The sequence below is a fragment of the Enoplosus armatus genome, chromosome 10 (genome assembly GCF_043641665.1).
Source record: "Enoplosus armatus isolate fEnoArm2 chromosome 10, fEnoArm2.hap1, whole genome shotgun sequence".
NCBI lineage: Eukaryota > Metazoa > Chordata > Actinopteri > Centrarchiformes > Enoplosidae > Enoplosus > Enoplosus armatus.
In genome coordinates, this window is record NC_092189.1 from 21,603,491 (window position 1) to 21,623,581 (window position 20,091).

Sequence of the window (20,091 nt, forward strand, 5' to 3'; positions counted from 1 at the left end):
TGATTCTTCATTCCAGTGATGAAATTAAATGCTAATTCACAGCGAGTGAAATGCATTTTATTATTTTCAAATCCTGCTGTTCTTCGGTTAGCTGGCTGGTCAAACGGATACACAGCCCAAACCAAACATTATCGGTCTATACCACAGCTTGTCACAGCCTGGCTGATGAGAGCGAATGGAGACGGGGCATATTTGTCTGTCCGTCTGCCGTCTGTGTTTGAGAGGCGCCTGCCACTTAATGACGTCTGACAAGCGAGACAGAAACGGCTTTGGGTACTCGAGGACTGTTTTGGGGTCACGGAGATGTGATCTGTAGGAAGTGGTGGGTTTATCAGATAACGTCAACATTGTCTGCTGCTAGAAGTGGAAAAGGTACATTTCACAGTTTGCATTTTAGGCATTTGGTTCATGGTCCTGTTTAAAGAGGTGTACAATCAATGCAGCAGTAGAGGACGCTCCAGTTCCTAGATCTCCACCCTAACAACCATGCAGTAAAGAGGTCACAGGTCAGAGGCATAGAGTCCTGACAGTATTTTTGTGATGTTAAAGTGATCATGTACAGAAGATGTGCAGGAAAAGGTTTGAAGAAAAATAATTAGATTTAGTTGAATTTAACATGGGTTACCCTCAACAAGCCACAGAAGATTTCACTGATGCTCAGTATTGATGTGTAAGCCTTAACTTGATGGACTTGTGTGACAATTTGTGAAATATTATGGTAAACCAGAGGCTGACTTTTTTTTTTTTCCGTCCCACAGGCTCTGATGCGTCCAGGTCGCCTTGACCGAATCGTCTACGTGCCTCTTCCAGACGCTCCAACCCGACATGAGATCTTTTCTCTCCAGTTCCGCAACATGCCTGTGGCCAAAAGTGTTCCTCTTGATGACCTGGTGACTCGGACCAACAAGTATTCTGGAGCAGAGGTGAGTTACACTTTCTTTGAATAAGTTATAATGACTGCAACAGAAAAAGAAAAGCAGCATAACACCAAACCAGTAGTGACACAGAAGCGTAAAATCTGTAAGGGAAAACTCCTGTTTCCCTAAAAGCAGCATAAGAGATTTATGAAATTAGAGATGACTGTGACCTCTTTATGAAAAAATCTGCCTCTACAAACCAAAAAACTAGTAAACGCAATTCATGAAGGAAACAAGAATTTTCTTCAGTCAAGTGTACTTTTTCTTAATGTTTGTCCGAGTTCGACTCGCTTTAAAATCTAATAACAAAAAGATATTTGCAGTGAAGATTTGCTCTGATAGATATAGTTATAGTAAATAATCAAAGCCATCTAGTTCCTCTCGCCCTGATTTTAGGATATTAGTTTGACAATCATGCAATCAACCTTTCAGATTTGTCTCTTATGAGCTCAGGCTGAAAATGTGTCTTCATATCTTATGAAGCATAAAGTTTAATAATCCAATGCAAATGGTGCTTGGCTCAAGGGTTCAAACTGGCAACCCTGCATTCACAAGCCTACGTCTTTACCTTTTGACTACTGCTGACCCCCAAAAATAAGAAATTGTGACTGTGGCCTGCATTGCTGTGTGATGTTACTGTGCTTTTCCATGATGTCTGTGTCGGGTCTGTGCTTTGTCACAGAGCGCCCTCGTGATCTCACAGCAGACTGGGAGTAATCGTACAAACACTCCTTTGTGTGACACATTTGTCTCTCTGCACTCGTCTGTCGCGTGATTCACGTTGTCTTCTGTCCCTCAAGACACAAATAACTAAGAAAAAGAATACATTTTGGCCAAATAAACTCATTTACCAACTTTAAGTTAGGTAGGCTTTAGCCTGGGTTTATTATTTACTGCATTGTGGTGTCGAATATAAATGTTTTGAGAGTTTTCTCCACTGGGTCTGGTTCTCTCTATCTCCGTCTTGTTCTTTGTCATAGAAATCATGTTTGTCTTTGACTCGTAGTTTATACACCATTTGACAGAAAAAAAACATTCTCATAAGACGTACAGTATATCTGTTCCCCTGAATGTAAATCCCAGCTGTATATTTAGACTTCAAGGGTCACGGACATGATAGAAATGTTATGCTGGTCTTCTGACAGGCCCAGAAAACAACTGTTTTTAAATGATTCAGACACTAGCGTGCTTTGGCAGTCTGTGAAAGCACAGATTTCTTTGTCCCTGTCATGCTTTCTGAGTATGTTTGTGAGTTCTGGCGTGTACAGAAGAATCTGTGATGACTTCCTGAAATAGTGCAGGAGGCAGGTTTTATGATCTTGATACTATTTTCTTAATCACCTTCTCATTAAAAGTGATGGGATCCTCCTACATGACCACATTGTCCGCCAAAGTTACAGTCATATTGGTTATTTTCGCATCAGAAGTTTCGAAGTTGGACCAGGAGACGGTTCCAAAACAGACTCATGGGAACCCTACCTGAACCCGACATGCATATATTAATGTTCAAAAAAAAGAGACCTGATCCGACAGAGACTTAAGGATAGTCAAACCTCATCCAAACAGACCCTAGGATCAATGTACCGGATCCAAAATGCACAACAGATAGAGAGAGAACATAAACATTGGCAGCAACATGATGTGCCACCACTTCACAAGCCGTCTCGGTCAAGTATACATGTCATTTCTTCTGCGTTGATGTTGATGATGTTGATGCACCACATCATCTGAGCTGATAGTGACTCCGCTCAGTTGTGTTCAGTTATTAGACATATTGACACACAGAGGCAACACCTCTGGCAGGGAAACCAGACACAACCAAACCAGATGAAACTGAATAATATTTGGGTCCAGCGTGACAGGAAAACAGAGTGGACCCATGAAGTTCTCCAGTTTCAACTCGGCAGAACAAAACGATGTCAGTTAATAGAATTCTTTGATCATTGATTAATTATCTGGGTACAGCTTCACAGCTCTGTTATCTACACCTTGTGATCTGAGAATCTGTAATGACCATGTTCCACAATAATCTTTTTCTAAATTAAACAATAATGAAAACACTGTATTTGTTAGGGTGATGCCGCTGTCAATCAAAAGTGATCAAGCTACGCCCCCCATAGCTCTGAGGCAGATTAGTTGAATTTTTCAAATTTAAATTTAACATTGATTATTCCACATTGAATCACAAACATTTCATCTTATACAGACTTCCTCAAGATTTGATATCCGGTGTTCACATTTAGCATTTTTAAACACACATGTATGTGTACACTCCAAAAGCTCAGAAAACTGTCGTAAAATCTAGTCTGATCAGCGAGGTGTTGAGGTGTTTCTGTCTTTTGTTTTGACATTGTGAGTGCAGTCTGAGGTTATCTATAGGGCCTCCTCATATCCTGAAAGTACACGCTCTCTGCTTGATTCCTGACTCGGCAGCCCCCACCCAAAAAGCAGCCTAAAGCAGGCGTACACCTGGTGGAGGTATGCAGTAAGAAACCAATCCCCCGCTATCAGGTGTTGTGTTTGACATCGGGGTTTCTGGTATAGTGTCTCATCTGTGGAATGGAGGTTTGCAGTCACTTGCCACTGAGTTCTTGAAACCCCACAAAAATTCAAAGACATGCCACAGTCAAGCTGATAAGGTGGAAAAAAATGCTGGGTCTCACCTGTGTGCGTATTATATTTTACATACCAGCGCTATAGATCAAATTAGATTAGATGAAACTTTAAACTCCCGTGATCACTGAGGGGAAGTTTGAGAGAAAACAGGATACAGATAACAGAGCAACACAGTACTAAAGATAATGCTGTGTTTACAAGAAAAGAGCACTGAGAGACAAATGCAGCAAATCAAGTAAATAAACAAGTAAATGTCCAAACCCACTGACTGTGACTGTTGATTAGTCACATCTTGATTGGCTGTTCTTATACTCGCTCTTCAGACAGCAGGTTTGAAGTTTGCATTTGCACCATGTCGCTGTTTTTAGCTGTTTGTAGCTGATTTCCCTGTTTTTTAAAAGCAATTCTTACTGAAAAAAATCCCCCCACAAATCCAAAAGTGTTTGTGTTTCCTGCTGCAGGAAGACAGCGATCACCGCAGTTTACAGTAAATGAGATCCTCTTGCAATGTTTACCACTCAGAAAATGTTTCTGGAGATAGAGAGTGAAAAGAAATCAGACAAATCAGCTGCTGATTATGTGAGTTCCTCTGAACAAAGAATAACAGTAAAACGTTAAACTGCAAAGTGTTTGCACTGCAAATGGTGTTTTAAAATCCAGTTGTTTGTATTATTAAACAAAGTAAATTTCCGGATGCGATTTTGAAAAATATAAACTGAAAACAATAGGCCTCCCTATGTACATGCATATGTACTGTATATGTATAAATCTTAAACAGCAAACAAATATATCTCAACAAAATCCCAAAATATTTAAAATGTATCTAAGAGCATAACAAGGACATGGCTGTTGAGATGAAATATACAGTACGACAATGAAGATGAGAATATCAATATTCATGCAGTATTATACAGTGAAGGAAATATATACTGTGTGTTTTACATTTTCTCAGTCGGTGTCATGGTGAGCTGCTGTACCACACATCCTCTGGCAAAGTTATAAACTTATATAACCGGGAGGAATGAACGGTATTGCCTTGCTGTGGACGCTTAGAGTAGCGGGACCTCTCCATCTCTGTGTGACAGAGCACTGAGCCATTATATTTGACTTGGCATGCTAACTGGTAATGCAGTAGGCAGCTGGGTGAGCCGCAGCCGACGAGCATCGGTCAGCTGTGCGTCAAGCCCCACACTGCCAGGGAGCGAGCTGGGTGAAGGGGGGGGTGGCTCGTAAATCAACACCAAGATGCTTACTGGAGCTGGAGGCCACTAAGCAGAGTCCAGTTTCAATTTCCGTATCATACACGCTGTCGCTGACATGCTCCATCTCTCCCTCTCTTGTTCTCACTTGCTTGCATTGCATTCGCATCTCTCTATCTGTCGGCTGGTCGTATGGAGGCTTTGCAGTTGCGTGACAAATCTTCTGTCGACTGCAGTCGGTGTCATCATGGAGCTTTAACAGGGTCCTCTCTGTTGCAGCCTCACTTCCTTATCAACAGCTTGCCTAGTTCTGTAATTCTGCATGCTCTATTGATCACTTATAAAAACCTCTTCGTAATAAACTTTATATTATTTTATTCTTTGCTGTATTCTATTAATATTTGTTGCTACCATGGCCTGTATTAAGTGGCCTGTGTTAAGTTGTAACCAACCTCAGAGGCTGAACAAGAATGAAACGTTGGAAAGCCTTCAAACAGAATTGAGACTGAAGCCAAATACTTCCATATATCTGCCCGTAGTAACACCATTAACACTGTGCTACAGAATATATATAAAGTGTGCAGAGGATGGAGCCATCCAATATAACATGGCCGATAACTTGAGCACCTGTACACTGTGATGCAATCATCCAACATAGCAGCCCTGCAACATAATGTTGGTATGGTAATGTTTCAGAGAGGCGCTGAACTCTGCATACTTGCATTTTATTGCTTTACATTGTATGTTTGTTCATTATATTGCATATTTTTTTACCTTGATTAAAGATAGAATTGGTGAGCGGAAACAGTCTTTTTAACACCCTGCTCCAGGCTCTCACACACATTCACACCTGGAAGTTGCCCAGTATAACCACAGTCTTATCGGATTGACAGCGACATGAGAACAACTGACAGCCATCACGCTTCTTCAACCATCAGTCTGCTTCTGCCCCAAAATGTTCAGTGAATCTGTTCCAGTTTGTATTATTATTACTTTTTTTAAAAGATTTTTTATGCATAATACTGTGAGATCTCTCCCGATGAAAACGAGTGTTTGCGGACGGCGTGCACGTCGTTGCAGAGATGATGGACGAATGGACTCATTGAGCCTGTTTCAGTCCTCAGCCTCTTGGCAGTCTGACTACCTGAAGCTTTGACTTTAATTACATTCCTGGGATTTTAGACTTGTTTGAGAGGAGGGGTGGGGTGGGGGGGGGGGGGGGGGGGGGGGTCATGCTGGAGGACGTAGTTGTTGTCAGCTTGGAGCTAGAAGCTTGTTAAAATCACCTGTCTTCCTACCTGCCCGGAGTGACATCTGGTTTCCCAACCCTCACCTTTCCACTAAACCCTCCACCGACACACACACACACACACACACACACACACACACACACACACACACACACCTTTAACTCACACTCAGCCCAGAAAATTGCTGCCGGCTCTCCTTCCTCACCTCTGCCATCACATTCTTAAACAGAAGCAACATTTGATACTGTAATCGTAGTGTTGTCTCAAAGAAGAAGGGCTTAACTTGCTCCTGAAGGAAGGTGTGATGCTACTCCACTTCTCTCTTTTCTATTTATGATCAAGCCCTGACAGGAAAAGACCTTGAGGATTTATTGCACCCTGTCACATGCAGAGTCAGTTCCAGGCCTTGTTTGTAGCTTTGCTGAAAAGCCGAAGCCCTTTCAGGTTTCCATACAACACTTTACAACATGAAGAGGTTTTATTCAGAGGATTTCTGCTATAGGGGTGAGAATATTTTACATTTCTGTAAAAACAATTGAGACCAGACAGATACTATTTTTTTAATTTAATTAAGATATTGTCAGTGAGCACTCGTGTCTCATGCTTTTTCAAACTCTGGAAAAGTTCTAAATCAGTGGCAAATCTCAGTTTGTGTTTTTAATCTACTGTCATTATGAATCCTACTAGTCTTTGGCTACATAAAGAGTTTGTCTCGATGGGAGTTTTATTTGAAACCAGTGAAGAAATAGAAAAGTACTGATCCTGCAGAAAAAAACCTTTGGGAAAGCTCCCTCTTTAGAGATTGTTATGGCTCCAAACAAATTAAACTCAGTAGGACGCCTTGTAGACTTTCCAACTCGCTGCCTTGTTAGCTAAGTCCACTGACTTGGTTGGATGGGATTGATTAAGAGTGTAAGGCTCGATATTACAGGATGTAGGAGTGAATCGTTATGTATGTTCAAAAAAAACAAACAAATTATGAAACAAAGGATCAAAAGGCTTTAAATAGTGCATGCCGAATCAATGCGATCATCATCATCAATCAACGTTTTCTTCTCCGTGTCCTCTCAGAAATATTCACACACGTCTGTGTTGATCGATATGAAATACATGGTGGTCACATCCCTTACTACTCATGGTTTTGGGCAAAATGCACTTAAAGCTCCTCAGCTCCGAATAATCATCTGATATTTTCATTCTCAATAAATGTTTGTTTTGCTGCTCTCTTTTTGCGATGGTTGAACAAATACACAGTTAAGAAAAGCTTTAAAGATGGCACGTCTTCTTTCTCTGGAAAATTCCTCAGACGCACAGGATTGATGTGTTTTCTTCAGCACCGTTTGTTTGGAATAAACAGGAAACGAGTAATGACAGTCTCTGAGTGCACAACTTACAGAAACTCAAACTTCATTAACAGAGGGTGTTGCAGACCTCCCTGTGCTGTGTGATTGGCAGGTGACCTCCAGGAGGTGAAGTGCAAAAACACCACAGCAATGAGCACTTAGCAGATGTTGACAAGCTGTTGACAAAAAAAAGTCAGGATTTCCCTGCGTGAAACCAGTAAGAACAGAACTGGAAGTTGCTGTTTGGATGCAGAACACGGTGACGAGGTGACGACAACTAACAGGCAGTGCCAACCCTGCCGCCCGCCCACCCGCCTGCACACCCGCCTGCCCTCGACATCTCACAGTGTCGCAACTTCCATCTCCCTGGATGAGGGGGTTGGTTGTTGAGGTATTTTAATAAAACCTCAAGCTGCAGCATTCAGCCGTATCGGAATATCTTTGTGTTCAGTCTCAGATGCCTTTGACCGACTGCGACCTCCATAGCGGTGGGTCTTTTCCCTCCAACAGGGGGAGAGCTGTTTGGTCCGAGCCCAGGTGTCTGAGACGCTTGGCTGACAGCCATTCAAACTCACTGGCGCAATTGTTTTCTTAACTCTTTTTTTTTCTTTTCACACTGGCAGGAGCAAGTCTGTTCCAATGCAGGATGTACAAATCAAGCAGGTCAACAGTCTGTGCTGACGTCAATGTGCTGCCTGCGATGCTTAATGTTCGACTTTCCTAGATTACTGATCACCTCCGCAGCACCCTGTCAACAAAGTCAGTGTGTTAAGCTGTAACTTGATGAAGCTGTGGTGCATTTTTGCATCAGTTAAAGCACACGAAAGTAGTTTTGGAATGATGTTTAGGTCTTTTGTTAAACCCCCACATTTTAAAATAGAAGCCTGAGCCGACACGCTGGATTTGCAGAAGCTTGTTTGCAACGATTAAAAGCCATGAAAAGAGTTTGATCACAAATAAGACCTTGTATGATGACACACACACACGCCACAATGACACACACACAGACACACACTCAGAGCGAAACCACCCTCACAGGAAGACAAATGGTTTCCTCTTAACACCTGTTGTGGTTGTGGCTGTTCCTCCTCTGGCTCTGTGTGTCGTCTGTCTGATTTATGACCCGGTATTTGTTGTTGCAAAGATTTTTATCACCAAGGACACAAGCGCAAAAAATGCATCAACAAAACGTGTTGCTGTTTGAATAACAGTAACATTACACAACGTACCAAGCTGATATACGCCATCAATCCAGGACTCTCTAAGAAAAAAAAAAAAAGCAATCTGTAATCAACATCAAATAAACATGTCAGCTTTGGTGGAATGCGTGTCTGACGAGGTCAGAAGTTGGCAGGGATTTTCCAAAATATGGTTTGTGTTTGTGTGTGTTTTATTTTCTATGCGGCTGACCACAGAAGCGGTCACGCTGCCACTCAGAAAAACATAGTCGATATGGAAAACAAAGCCAACAGCTCGACAAAGGCTGCGAGGAAAAGGCCTTTCACACCTCTGTAACTCTGTGTGACTGTGAAACAGCTCGCCTCACTTCCTCAACAAGCCTTTTGCCTCTTGTCATTGTGAGTATGTTGTTCGTAGTCGACACTGCAGGTTAAATAAAGGTTGAAAAAGAAAACATTTCCCTCAACGCTTCAGCCAGCAGGCTGCTGTGGCTTTCTAAAGGCCAGCAATCGCTGAGAGGGAAATGGCTCCAATCGGCCGTAATTTTACATTTTATATTTCAAGCCTTCGCTGTGGTTTATGTGCAAGTACACCGTGAGCACAAATTGAATTTTTCCTGGGAAATATGAGCCCTCAAGCGCACTAGTCGTACTGTTTCCTTTGGCCAGACTGAAAGACAGAACGTTGGTAGCAAAAGCCAAAAAAGAAACAAATGGAGCAAGCGAGGAAGAGTAGAAAGGTAGGAAAGGACAGAGGGAGAGAAAGAGGGGTGGATGCCAAAATGGAGAGGGACAGAGAGAGAGAGAGAGAGAGGAGGGAAGAATAACCTCAAAGTAGCTAATAAAACTAGAAAAGGACTGCGGAGCCAAGAGGACGTGTCACAGCGTCAAGGACACACCATTAACTCAGTTTCAATCATTTAAAAGTGGATTTCTATGTAAATTGTGATGTATCACTTTTGAAATGCTGAAGGAAAATGACAACAGATTAGCTCCCTCAAATGTTTACAGATGTTGAGGAGAACATATTGTATGAAGCCCTTTGTGGCTCCAGAGCGATCTGTGTGAAGTCTCAAGTGATGTCACTTCAGTAAGTTATATGTACATTTGGCTTCTGGCTGTAATAGTAACTTTAGATGCTCTGCAATACATGTTACATAGAATAAGAAGAGACGTCTGTGCAACACGGCCTTCCAGAGATGCTGTCATGGATGGTGGCTGTTTTATGAACTGACACTTCATAAGTTTTCATTTCAATTTGAAGACATTCAACACAGTCAGGGTTATCCTTACCAGCCTTCAGTCTCCCAGTTCTGGCCATTCGACCTCATGTAAGTTTTTCATACATTTTAGATGGTGGCAGGCTGATTGTGGTTGTGTCTGAAGAGGATCTGACAGTTACCGTAGCAACAGACCACCAGCTTGTTCACAGTTCATAGTTTTGGTTTTGTGTTTTGAGATATCCTTTGCTGAGATTTCTGCCAATACAATGAAAGTAAATGGAATTTAATTTCACATTAGAATTTTTAAAAACGCAGAGGTAAGAAATGACTTAATAAGATGGAAATTGATTCCATTTTTGGAAGATTTGTACTTGTGAGGTGTGAGATTTGTTCCGCCTTTTTGAATATATTTTAAATTCAGTTTAACTTAGAGTAACAGTTGAAAATCAAAAGTGTTTTTTGTACTTACTACTACTAATACACGTGAACATTCACAGCGTGTATACAGGTACTGTGTTTCCAAGCGTGTGTGAAGGATGGAGCAAACAGGAAAATTTCAGTGGAGCACATCACACAGGTGAAGTTTTACCTACCTTGACATTACCACATGGACACACACACACACACACACACACACACACACAGTCTCCAGGTCACTTCAGTGTGGGTGTGTTTGGTAAATATGCCATCCCTGCCTTCCCAAGTCCAGGGAGAATGTGGAGCTTTCATTCGTCTGATTAAGGGGCGAGGACAAATATGCCCTTAAAGGCGAGGCCCAGCTATACCCCCCCAACACACACACACACACACACACACACACACACACAACCTTAACACTGTGTAGCCCCAACACAGGTGCTATCCCACATGGGTCTTTCCAAAACACAAGGTGGGTAGGGGCCTGAGACGGTAACACTCAACCGCCTGACATGGAAGCTGAAAATCATCCTGCCGCTCTATTTACATTATCAGTGAGTCAAGAGACGGGAGCATCCTCCGCTCTCATGACAAACATTTCCTGTGTGGCTAGAAAACACGCCTCACATCAAGCCTTTACTGTGTCAACATGAGACTCTGTACAGCACCCTGCATACAGTGCAAGTCGCAGATTAGGTTTCTAGTTACTGTAAGAGCATTTCCTAAAGGCAGATGTCTTATTATATAGTTACACCGGATATCTTATTGTTTGACTTTAGCCTCAGTTTTGGAAAGTTTAATGGCAAAGAAAAAAGTGGCCAAAATATGCTCAACCATGTACAATTTTTAAATTTTATTCAAGAACTTTAATCTTGGCTAACGAACTAACTAAATATTTTTAAAAACACGGTTCTGCCTATTTAGGTCAAGTCAAACATTATCTCTGCCCTTACTGCACGCCGGCCTCTATGTAGACACTATTAACTATTAAGACTAAGGCATTACACATTAAAATGGTCATAAATAACAACAACATCAACAAAAGTCCCATCTTGGCATATAGAAGTCAACACCTTATCAGTTGATAATTGTGTATAAGCAAACAACTAGTGGCTGCAAATCCCGTCTCAGGTGAAAGCGGGACAAAATCACACTTGTGCCACTGTTTGTTCCAAAATAACAATAACTATGCAGCACAATATTATAACGTAATAATGTATAACGTGTATGTCTGTGTAATCACAATCCTTTTAGATATTAAAGAAGACTGACTTTTCTACCATTAATCTTTCTAACCTAAGGAGGTGCTGTTTGCTAGGAGACAATTAATGTGACGCGTTCAGACAAACATCATTTTATGGTGAGGCTTACTCAATGTAGGCTAAGAAGTGGAATAAATAGACTTAATAATTATAGCACAGTATAGTAATATTGAAGAGTCTGTCAGGCCTACACGTTTCTATTCTTCTGTCTGCTGGAACACTCGTGTGTAATATGTTCCCTTCGTCTCTATTGTCTCAGCTGTAACATGTGGTGAAGAAAAGCCCACACAAACACACTTTCATCATCAGTTTTCTATGGAATCTAAAATTCCTCCGCACAAGCATTTGCACATTCATCCACGGCTCACACACACACACACACTCACACACACACACACACACACACACACACACACACTCCACTCTGCTATTCATGATCATGTGCCATGTTTCCGTTCTCCCCCCTTCCTCCCCACGTGACTCTCCTCCCTCCATGCTTAACCTCACCTCCCTCCCTCTCTCTCTCTCTCTCTCGCCTTGTAGTCTTAAATAGGTTTCACATGGAGCTGTGGTCAGGTCTTGGCTGTGCCCCAAATCCCATACTAACGTACCGCCTACTACATACTCAATCAGTATGTACGGCACACTGCCTACTAAATGAACGATTAAGTATGCCGTTATGCCGTATACTCAAGTAAGACAGTCATGTGACTGCATTACATGACAAAAGCTGTTTGTCACAAGTGTAAAACATTACAAAATTATGAAATATTTTGCAGTAAGCTCACTCTGCGTGCTAAATTCTTGCTAATCAAGTATACATCCGGGCCTTTCTCGCTTAAACAAACTCCACACACCATGCCGTTGGAACGCACTACATACTCAATTTGACGTCATACTTAGTATGAATTGTACGTCAGCAATAATAGTTCCAAGTTGGTTTTGTATTTAATTTCATTAACCTCCATACAGTAGGATATCATCGATTGGACTGACTGGTTAGAATTTGCACTTGAGGCAAGTTGTGTCCTCTTATTTGAAGTTATGACGTCATAAAAATAAGAGAATACGCTGTGACTTCTAGATGTTGCTTCTCACTGTTTGTCAAGCAAATATGCATGTGTCTGCTATGTCCAAGACTTCCCCATGAAAGACCGTACATTTGCATGCAGGCGTGTACAAATCACTGCACATGTGTGTGTGTTAGTGGGGGTGTGTGTGTGTGTGTATGTGTACATGCATTTGTGTCTGCCCATGAATGTGTTTTTTTTTTTTTAGTGCACTGGCCCATGAACCTTATCTGTGTGGTCCTCCTGGTGGAGTGTGTTACATATGAACGTGTTCACATGTGTATGGACGCATGTTCAGTGCATTAACTGTATGTCAGCAAGTGCAGTGTGTGTGTGTGTGTGTGTGTGTGTGTGTGTGTGTGAGAGAGAGAGTTTGTGTGCGTGGTGGTGCACTGTAGAGTATGTGTGCAGGACTTGTGGAGTGATGGAGGAGAGGTTTTGTGGGAGGGTGGGTTGGGGGGGGTGGCGCTCGGGGCTCACTCCTGTAAATGTGGCCGTTTGTGTGTAAGGGAGGGGGTGAGGCAGGAGGGAGGAGGGGAGTACTGGATGTAGCCTGCTGTAGACACAAGGGCGGATTGATAGTAAACACACACTCCGGGTCTAGTGGATCTGCTGCCGGTAGCCCGGCTAACAAGCCCTTCATTAAGGCCGTCTGATACACTCACTGAGCGCCTTTGTTGAAGTAGGAAGCGAAAAGTACACCAGACAGATTTGACCTGAGAACGTTGGTATGCGCTGCCAGAAGTCGCAAGCTTCTTTTTTTTTTTTCCCTCCCCCCCTCCACCTCTCGAGAAAGGTTTATTTTCGTCGTGCTGAACAGGTTGTCCCATGGCACGCGCCACTTCTCACCTCCTCCGGGGAAATACTGCGTGGAAAAATATAGATTTACAAAGTTGTTTTTGCTGTAAACGTGTAGGATGCAGTGTCACTGCGTGCTCAGTGTGCATGTTTGTGCGTACGAGTACAGTGTGTTTATTTTTTATTTATTTAAAATTGTTCTGACACGTGGTACAAGTTGTCTATTTGCCTTTATAATGCACCTGTACACACTAAGACTCCGTACTGTGTATTTGTTAATATTGTACATCTCTGGGATTTTTCCCTTTTTCATGCAGCACATGTATAATTCCATTTTGGTATATTGCATAACATTTTTTTCTTGACCTCATAAGGGCTTAAGGTTATTATTGTCACTATTTTGCACACCCATCTAAATGTTGATACTCCTAACTTTTTATTCCACTCATATATTTCTGCTTACCACGTTCTGGTGCTAAAAAGTGTCAGGTGTGTTTATGTAACCCCCACTTTGCTATGTTCTTATTTATATTCTGTTATTCTTTGCTGTATCTTGTTACCTTTTGCTGCTACAACGGCCTAATTTCCTCTCTGGGGTCATTAAAGTTTCGTGTTGCCTTATCTTACAAGGACAACAGGACCTCACATACAGTGCTGGACGTGCTGTAGTATATCACTCTACATACAGTATATACGTCCAACATGTTAGAGCTTGTGTGCATTCAAGCAGCATGATATAGGGTGTAGTTGAGGCTACAGAGGGAAGTGCAGTGCGGTGACCAGTAGAGCATAAAGGCCGCTGTTGTATCCAGGGTTTCATGTCGTGACACCCTAATGGCTGGGAGCATGGGAGGCGAGCGAGGCCCCGCAGCCCTGAGCAAAATGTGCCCTGCACGTGCCCGTCCTAATGTCATAGCCCCATCGCATGGCTTCACTGACCGGAATCCTCTGCCTTCGTCTGTCACTATACTACAATGTTATATTAGATGCTAATACGACACCTGGTACCGCTTTCTAAATGATTGTTAATACATCATTTACTAATGCTTTAAATCAGTAATAAGCCATTTTTAATGAAACGTTTATAAATTAGGTTATTCACATCTGTAATCAATAGGTTATTAAAAAGCCCCATTACCCTTTATTAATTATTAGTTAGCAGTTAATAATCCACTAATAAATACCCGTGAGTTTCTAATGAACCATAAAAAGTATAGTTATGAATATTATGTTATATGTTTCTACTAAGCCATCAATTCTGTAGCTTCAAATGTTTATAAAGCCGTTAATAATCGCGTTTTCCTTTCTAATAAACTATCTGGAAATATTAGCAAGTGATGGAGGAATCACAAATGGTTGTATGGGTTTTTGTTACATCCATAAAGTCTGCAGTTGTAAATGTTAATATGTTTTAATATGTTTTGGTCCTGATACCTAGCAGCTATTTTCCAGACGGTGAGCGGTCAAAGGGTTTTCTCACAACCTGGCAACCCAGAGGTTCCTATTAATGGTTTATTTCCAATACATAAGGCAGTAATAATGATTTATTAACTTCTAAGTCATTAGTTACAACCTACACAACAAATACTTTAAAGCACGTCTTATTAGAAAGTGGTACCATCATATCTAAACATTTAATAAAACTATAAAACCAAGACAAACGACAGGAACCATCAAGCACCGCCACAGAAAAAGGATCATAACTTCAACACTGATATCAATGGCTTCAGCTTAACTTCATATTCAGCAGAACTGAATAAAACTGCTGTGGTTATGTGTAGTCTACTGTCAAGAGCTACACCAACCATCATCTGTTCCAGACTGCGTTCTTCTTCTTCTTCTTGCACTCTTAACTGTTCCACTGGGCACACGTCTGCCCCCTGAAGGTGGTTTTGGAAATTAATTTCAGCTCCTCTAAAATAGTATATAGAACATTTCTGAAGTCCCATATTGATTCAAACTTTCTTAAAGACTTCCACACAGGACCACTTTCTGCCTGTCTGTCTCACTTCCTTTCTTTTCGGAGAGACGAACCTTTAGTCCACTTGAAGATCAAAAGGAGATCTAAATTACTTTTCCTGTCTGTATGAAAGGACCAACAGACAGCGGAGGTAAATGTGACTGCTAACCTCCAGACAACATGTCATTATGGTCGTCTGACCTCCTCCCTCTCGCTGCGTATTGACAGCTAATCTGAAGAGTAATGGTAGAATCTTTTCAGCAAGACTTAGATGTGTCCTTGCAAACATTTTAGTGTTTAAGAAAGTGTGTGTGTGTGTTTGCACATTCATGAATGTGAGGCTTGGCTTTCAGAGGGGTTTGAGAACCACCAGGGGAAACTTGTCATTAGAGGAATATGTGGAAACAAGGATGTGGTGGGCGCTCCAATTGAGTATCTATCACTTTTCCAGCGACCCATTTAAAAGCTCTGCGGTTTAAGAGCCTCTGCTGACATTTTATTAAGGTGGAATGACTGACACAAGGATTCCGGACATTTCTGCTGATGGTGGCGGTGGTGTAGCAAGGAGCTTTAAGCTTAAAGCTTTATGCTTTTCCTGGTCAGGACGAAAGGTGATGAAATGAATGTTGTGCTTTATGTAGCTTAAATTATACTTTATTTACTTAATATTGTAATTCTGTTTCTCCATATTGTTTTTACATGCCTGTCTGTCCTTAAAGAGGCATTCCTTCGCTGTTGTTCTCTGTCCTTATTTAATTTTGGGGTGTTATATGTTGCACAAATTGTAAAACTCTCTGAAACAAACTTGTGATCTTGGGATGTATAATTAAGATAGTCTGGGCATGAATCAAGCTGATGACTGGAAGGTTACAGGTATATAAATGAGTACCACGCTCTGTTCTCACACCATTAGTGTGCCTCCTCCTGCCCCCCGTGGAGCTTCTCGCCAGCCACCAGCAGAGGACTGATTCATGGGTCAAACATTTCCCATAGATCCAAAACGGATGCATGGGGAAACCTACCCAAACCTGACATGCAAAAATTGATTTTCAAAAGAAAAACGGCGTATCCGAAAGGGACAATCGAGTACAAACGGCAAAATACATTGTCATTATCTTTCAAAGCCATTACAATCACTGTTACAAAAAGGACCATTTTTCTGATACGGTTAAAGTTTGGTCAGGTTTAGGAACAAAAACCACACGATTAGGGTTAGGAAATGATTGTTATTTGGGTTTAAATATCGACTTTGTTAAGGTTAGGGAACCTTTGTCGTCATGGTTAAAAGAAACCAACATCGACTGTTGGAATGAAGCGGGTAAGAAGCAGTGGTCTCCCATGTTGAAGTCCTACGCTTTGCCATGAGTCACTAGAGGTCTCTGTCAGTTAAGCATAAACATATGTTGATTTTAGGCATTTTACACAAATGACTGACGCTGTCGTTTTTCTTGGGAGGAGAGTCTCCGAGGAACATCAGACCAGATTTGAGCAAACCCTAGAAGAGAGAGAACACCAACACTGGAAGCACCACGATGGGCTACCAATTTGTTTTCCTGAATAACACCATTTTTCCCCTGTGATGTCGATGAGGCACCATGTTATCAGAACTGATCTGCTCAGATCTTCTCAGGCATCTGACATATTGACACACTGACCCGAGACCCTGACTGAATATAACCTGGGTCGTGTCTGCGTGAAGATCTCTTGTATGAAGAGCTGGGTGTCGCAGAGAAAGTTTGTATCGTCAACAAATGTCTGCTGAATAAATAGATAGAAGAGAATGAGTCAGTGAATATTTAGCAGTTAGTCGCAGGCCTTACTGTTTAACCTGAACCAGTTGCAAAGGAAGAGCTTACTGTACAAACTGTTACTTTAAACACTTTTTGCTTCGTCGGCAAAACCTCTCTCTTTGACTCACTATCAGGCTGACTTTTGGGTCATCTTGAGTCAGCAAGTTTTAGTCTCCAAACTGAGAGGCTCTTGATGATTACTTTTTTTTTTTTTTTCTCGTTTGCTTTGCGACTGGCGACGTGCCACCTGCAGGAACTCTAAGCGCGCCCACATCACCGGAGAGCAGCCGCTGCAATGCATCAGCGTAGCCCTCTCCGTATATTTAAGTGATTGCTGACATAATTTATGAAGGGAATGAAAAGTAAAGTCTGCATCGCAATAAAATTAAAAAAGAGAGAGAGACATCTATAATTTATTTGGCCTGCCACAAGTCAGCACTCTTCGCCACCGACCCCCCCCCACACACATCTCGTTTCTGTGCATTTGCAGTTTTCTCCTTCCTGCTCTTTTTCCCTCTCAGGAGTGCCGGGGGCCCATCTTTAGGGGGTGGTGGGGGGGGTCAGGGGTATCAAGGTGGTGCTGGAGGGGGGTCGGCACTGGACTTTTGGCTCCGGTCTAGGAATGCCTTCACGTTTACAAACAAACTGGCTCTTTCGCTCGCCCTGTTTGCCTTTGTGGCTTTATTTTTTTTTCAAGGCCTGTACGGGCAAACACACAGCGGGAAACACTGGCTTGTTGATCGCCTTCACAGACCAGCTCATAAACCCAGCGAGCATGAATGTGGAGGCCTGTGTGTGTGTGTGTGTGTGTGTGTGTGTGTGTGTGTCGTTTGTGTACTTCAGAGCAGCTCCGGACATTTTTTTTTCCTCCCTTTTTTAATAAACCCGAGGGGTGTTGTGGAAGTAAACAACCAAATAATTATTAACCGTTGAATCATGAGATTGAGGCACAAGGAGGCTAACATGTCCTGCAAGTCAAGTTTCAACGTAAATAAGAAATTACGGTTTGATTGTGCCGCAAAGTTTGTCTGTTCCTGTTTATGGATGTTGCTTGGAAACAACACTGAATCACATTGTTCAACATGTGGCATCTCTCTCGCTCTCTCTCGCTAACTCCTCTCCGTGCTCGCTCGCCCCCACTACGTTTGTAAACAGGGACCCGGGATGCATGGCCTCATTGTTTTGCATCATTATTACTGACAGGCCTAAATTACTTGAATGATGGGAAACCCTCATACAAAATTAACCCGGCCCTGTGTGTTTACCCTGCCTAAATCATGTTGCTCATTGGCTTGAAACAGAAGAAGGGGGGAAACTAGGCCTCACATCCTGACATCTGCAAAGCACCTGTCCTGGGCTGTGCATGCTAGCTGGGCCACAGCACATTCAAACAGCTATCTCCCCTCATTTTACACTCTCGCCCTGAAAAACACCATGGCTGTCATGTGCATGTACAGTTGACAACCTCTGCTGTGTATTTTCCTGTCTCCACTAAGTCTCTCCTTTGTATGTGTTTGAGATGATGTCATGCTCTGTTGACATTTTTATTAAAATGTTGTGATTTAAAATTTAAATCTTGAGCATTAGTAACTCGCTACATAGAAAACCAAGAAAACTGGCTGTTTTCCTTTTTCCTCACCTTCAACTGACCTAGGAGAGGAAACTAAATTGCTTCACTGTACTTTTACTTCTTAATGCTTTGCACTATTGTAGGGGCTTTTGTAGCCCTCCACAAACAAGCAACAAAGGTTAACATTATCAATCAAAAGCCAATTTTATCACAAAACCTATTCATCTTTTTCCAACGATCAGGGAGTTTATTGTGCCATGGTTTATTGTTTATTGTGTAGTATTAGCAGGCAAGTGAAGACAGACTGGCTATGCTTGCTTGCTAACATTTGCGAGCTAGCTAACTTTTAGGAACAGTCGAAAATAGTGGACCTGTGGTGGGAGCAGGGTGGTAGGACAGAACCGGCTGTAGCTGGCTTGACACACTCTGCCTGCTAAAAGAATAAAACGATAGCTAAGTCAAGCAGACCCCGATCTTAAGATAATAAAAGAAAGAGCTCTGAAGTTTTTCCATGGAAATCCTAAACATTGCATGTCACGGCTGCACGTGTGCCACACAGTGCAGCTGTAGAGGGGGGTGCAGGGACCAGCATTGCTTTGGTCCAGTGAGCAATTTCAGTGGACCCACATTGCTCTACATGCATACTTTCACTGTTCAATATTCCACAGCTCTGCTGCATCACATGACCGCCTGTCCCACTGACCTCCCACCAGACGTTATCAGTGGTTGTACAGGCAAATAGTTTCCTGCGAGGCTGTTGTTGGAGGGAGTTGTGTCAGCTGCCCTGGCTCAGAACAAAGCTGTGCTTCTAGAAAGGGAGGAGTGTGGCAGTGCTGGGAAAGGTGCCTTCATCAGCCATCGCCAACCGATTCGGAAGTGAGTCACTCCTCTGCCGTGTGCAGAATCTCTCCCAAAGGTCACCCGCACTGGCTGCAGCAATACTCCATGTCAGCCGTTGCATAATTTCATCAGTACTGGAGTAAGGAGGCTGCAGGAGGAGTACTGTGTTTACACGTAGACATGGCAGATTAGAAATGTTGGTTAAACAGACATTTGTCCTTTGAAAGAGCTGCTCTGGATGCAGAAATAATCATATAGTTCAATTAAATCTTTAAGGGCAGAACCAGAAACCCCCAGTTACATTGCAGATTTAAAGAGGGGACAGAGAAAGAGCCTAAAACTGACCTAGCCTAAAAAAAAAGAAATGCAAAGTTTGGAACTTAGTCCTTAGCTGTTATTTAGCAGAGTTCCTTGTTAGTTTGTCGTGGTTCTTTGTCTCCATACGACATCTAATGAGATTATTAGATAGATTTTTGTCTCCAACTAAAATGGATAAGAGTTCAGTTTATGTGACTCTGTCAGCCCCCTCCAAACTGTAAACGTATTATTTAAGGGTTATATGATGATTTTTAAGACCCACATAAACTTGTGATGCACCTTAAAATTTGAATGTTCAATAATTACATGTTGTACTTCAGCCAATCCGGTGATTGTCTTT

The 20,091-nt window shown here is 42.1% G+C and overlaps 1 protein-coding gene across 1 annotated transcript in view; it reads left to right on the forward strand.

Annotated features, from left to right (window-relative positions):
• afg2a (AFG2 AAA ATPase homolog A) overlaps positions 1-20,091 on the forward strand; it is a 102,815-nt gene that overhangs the window by 81,935 nt on the left and 789 nt on the right. The window contains exon 16 of the mRNA XM_070913052.1: positions 759-923. Coding sequence (XP_070769153.1) covers positions 759-923 — 165 coding nt within the window. The remainder of the gene's footprint in view (positions 1-758; positions 924-20,091) is intronic.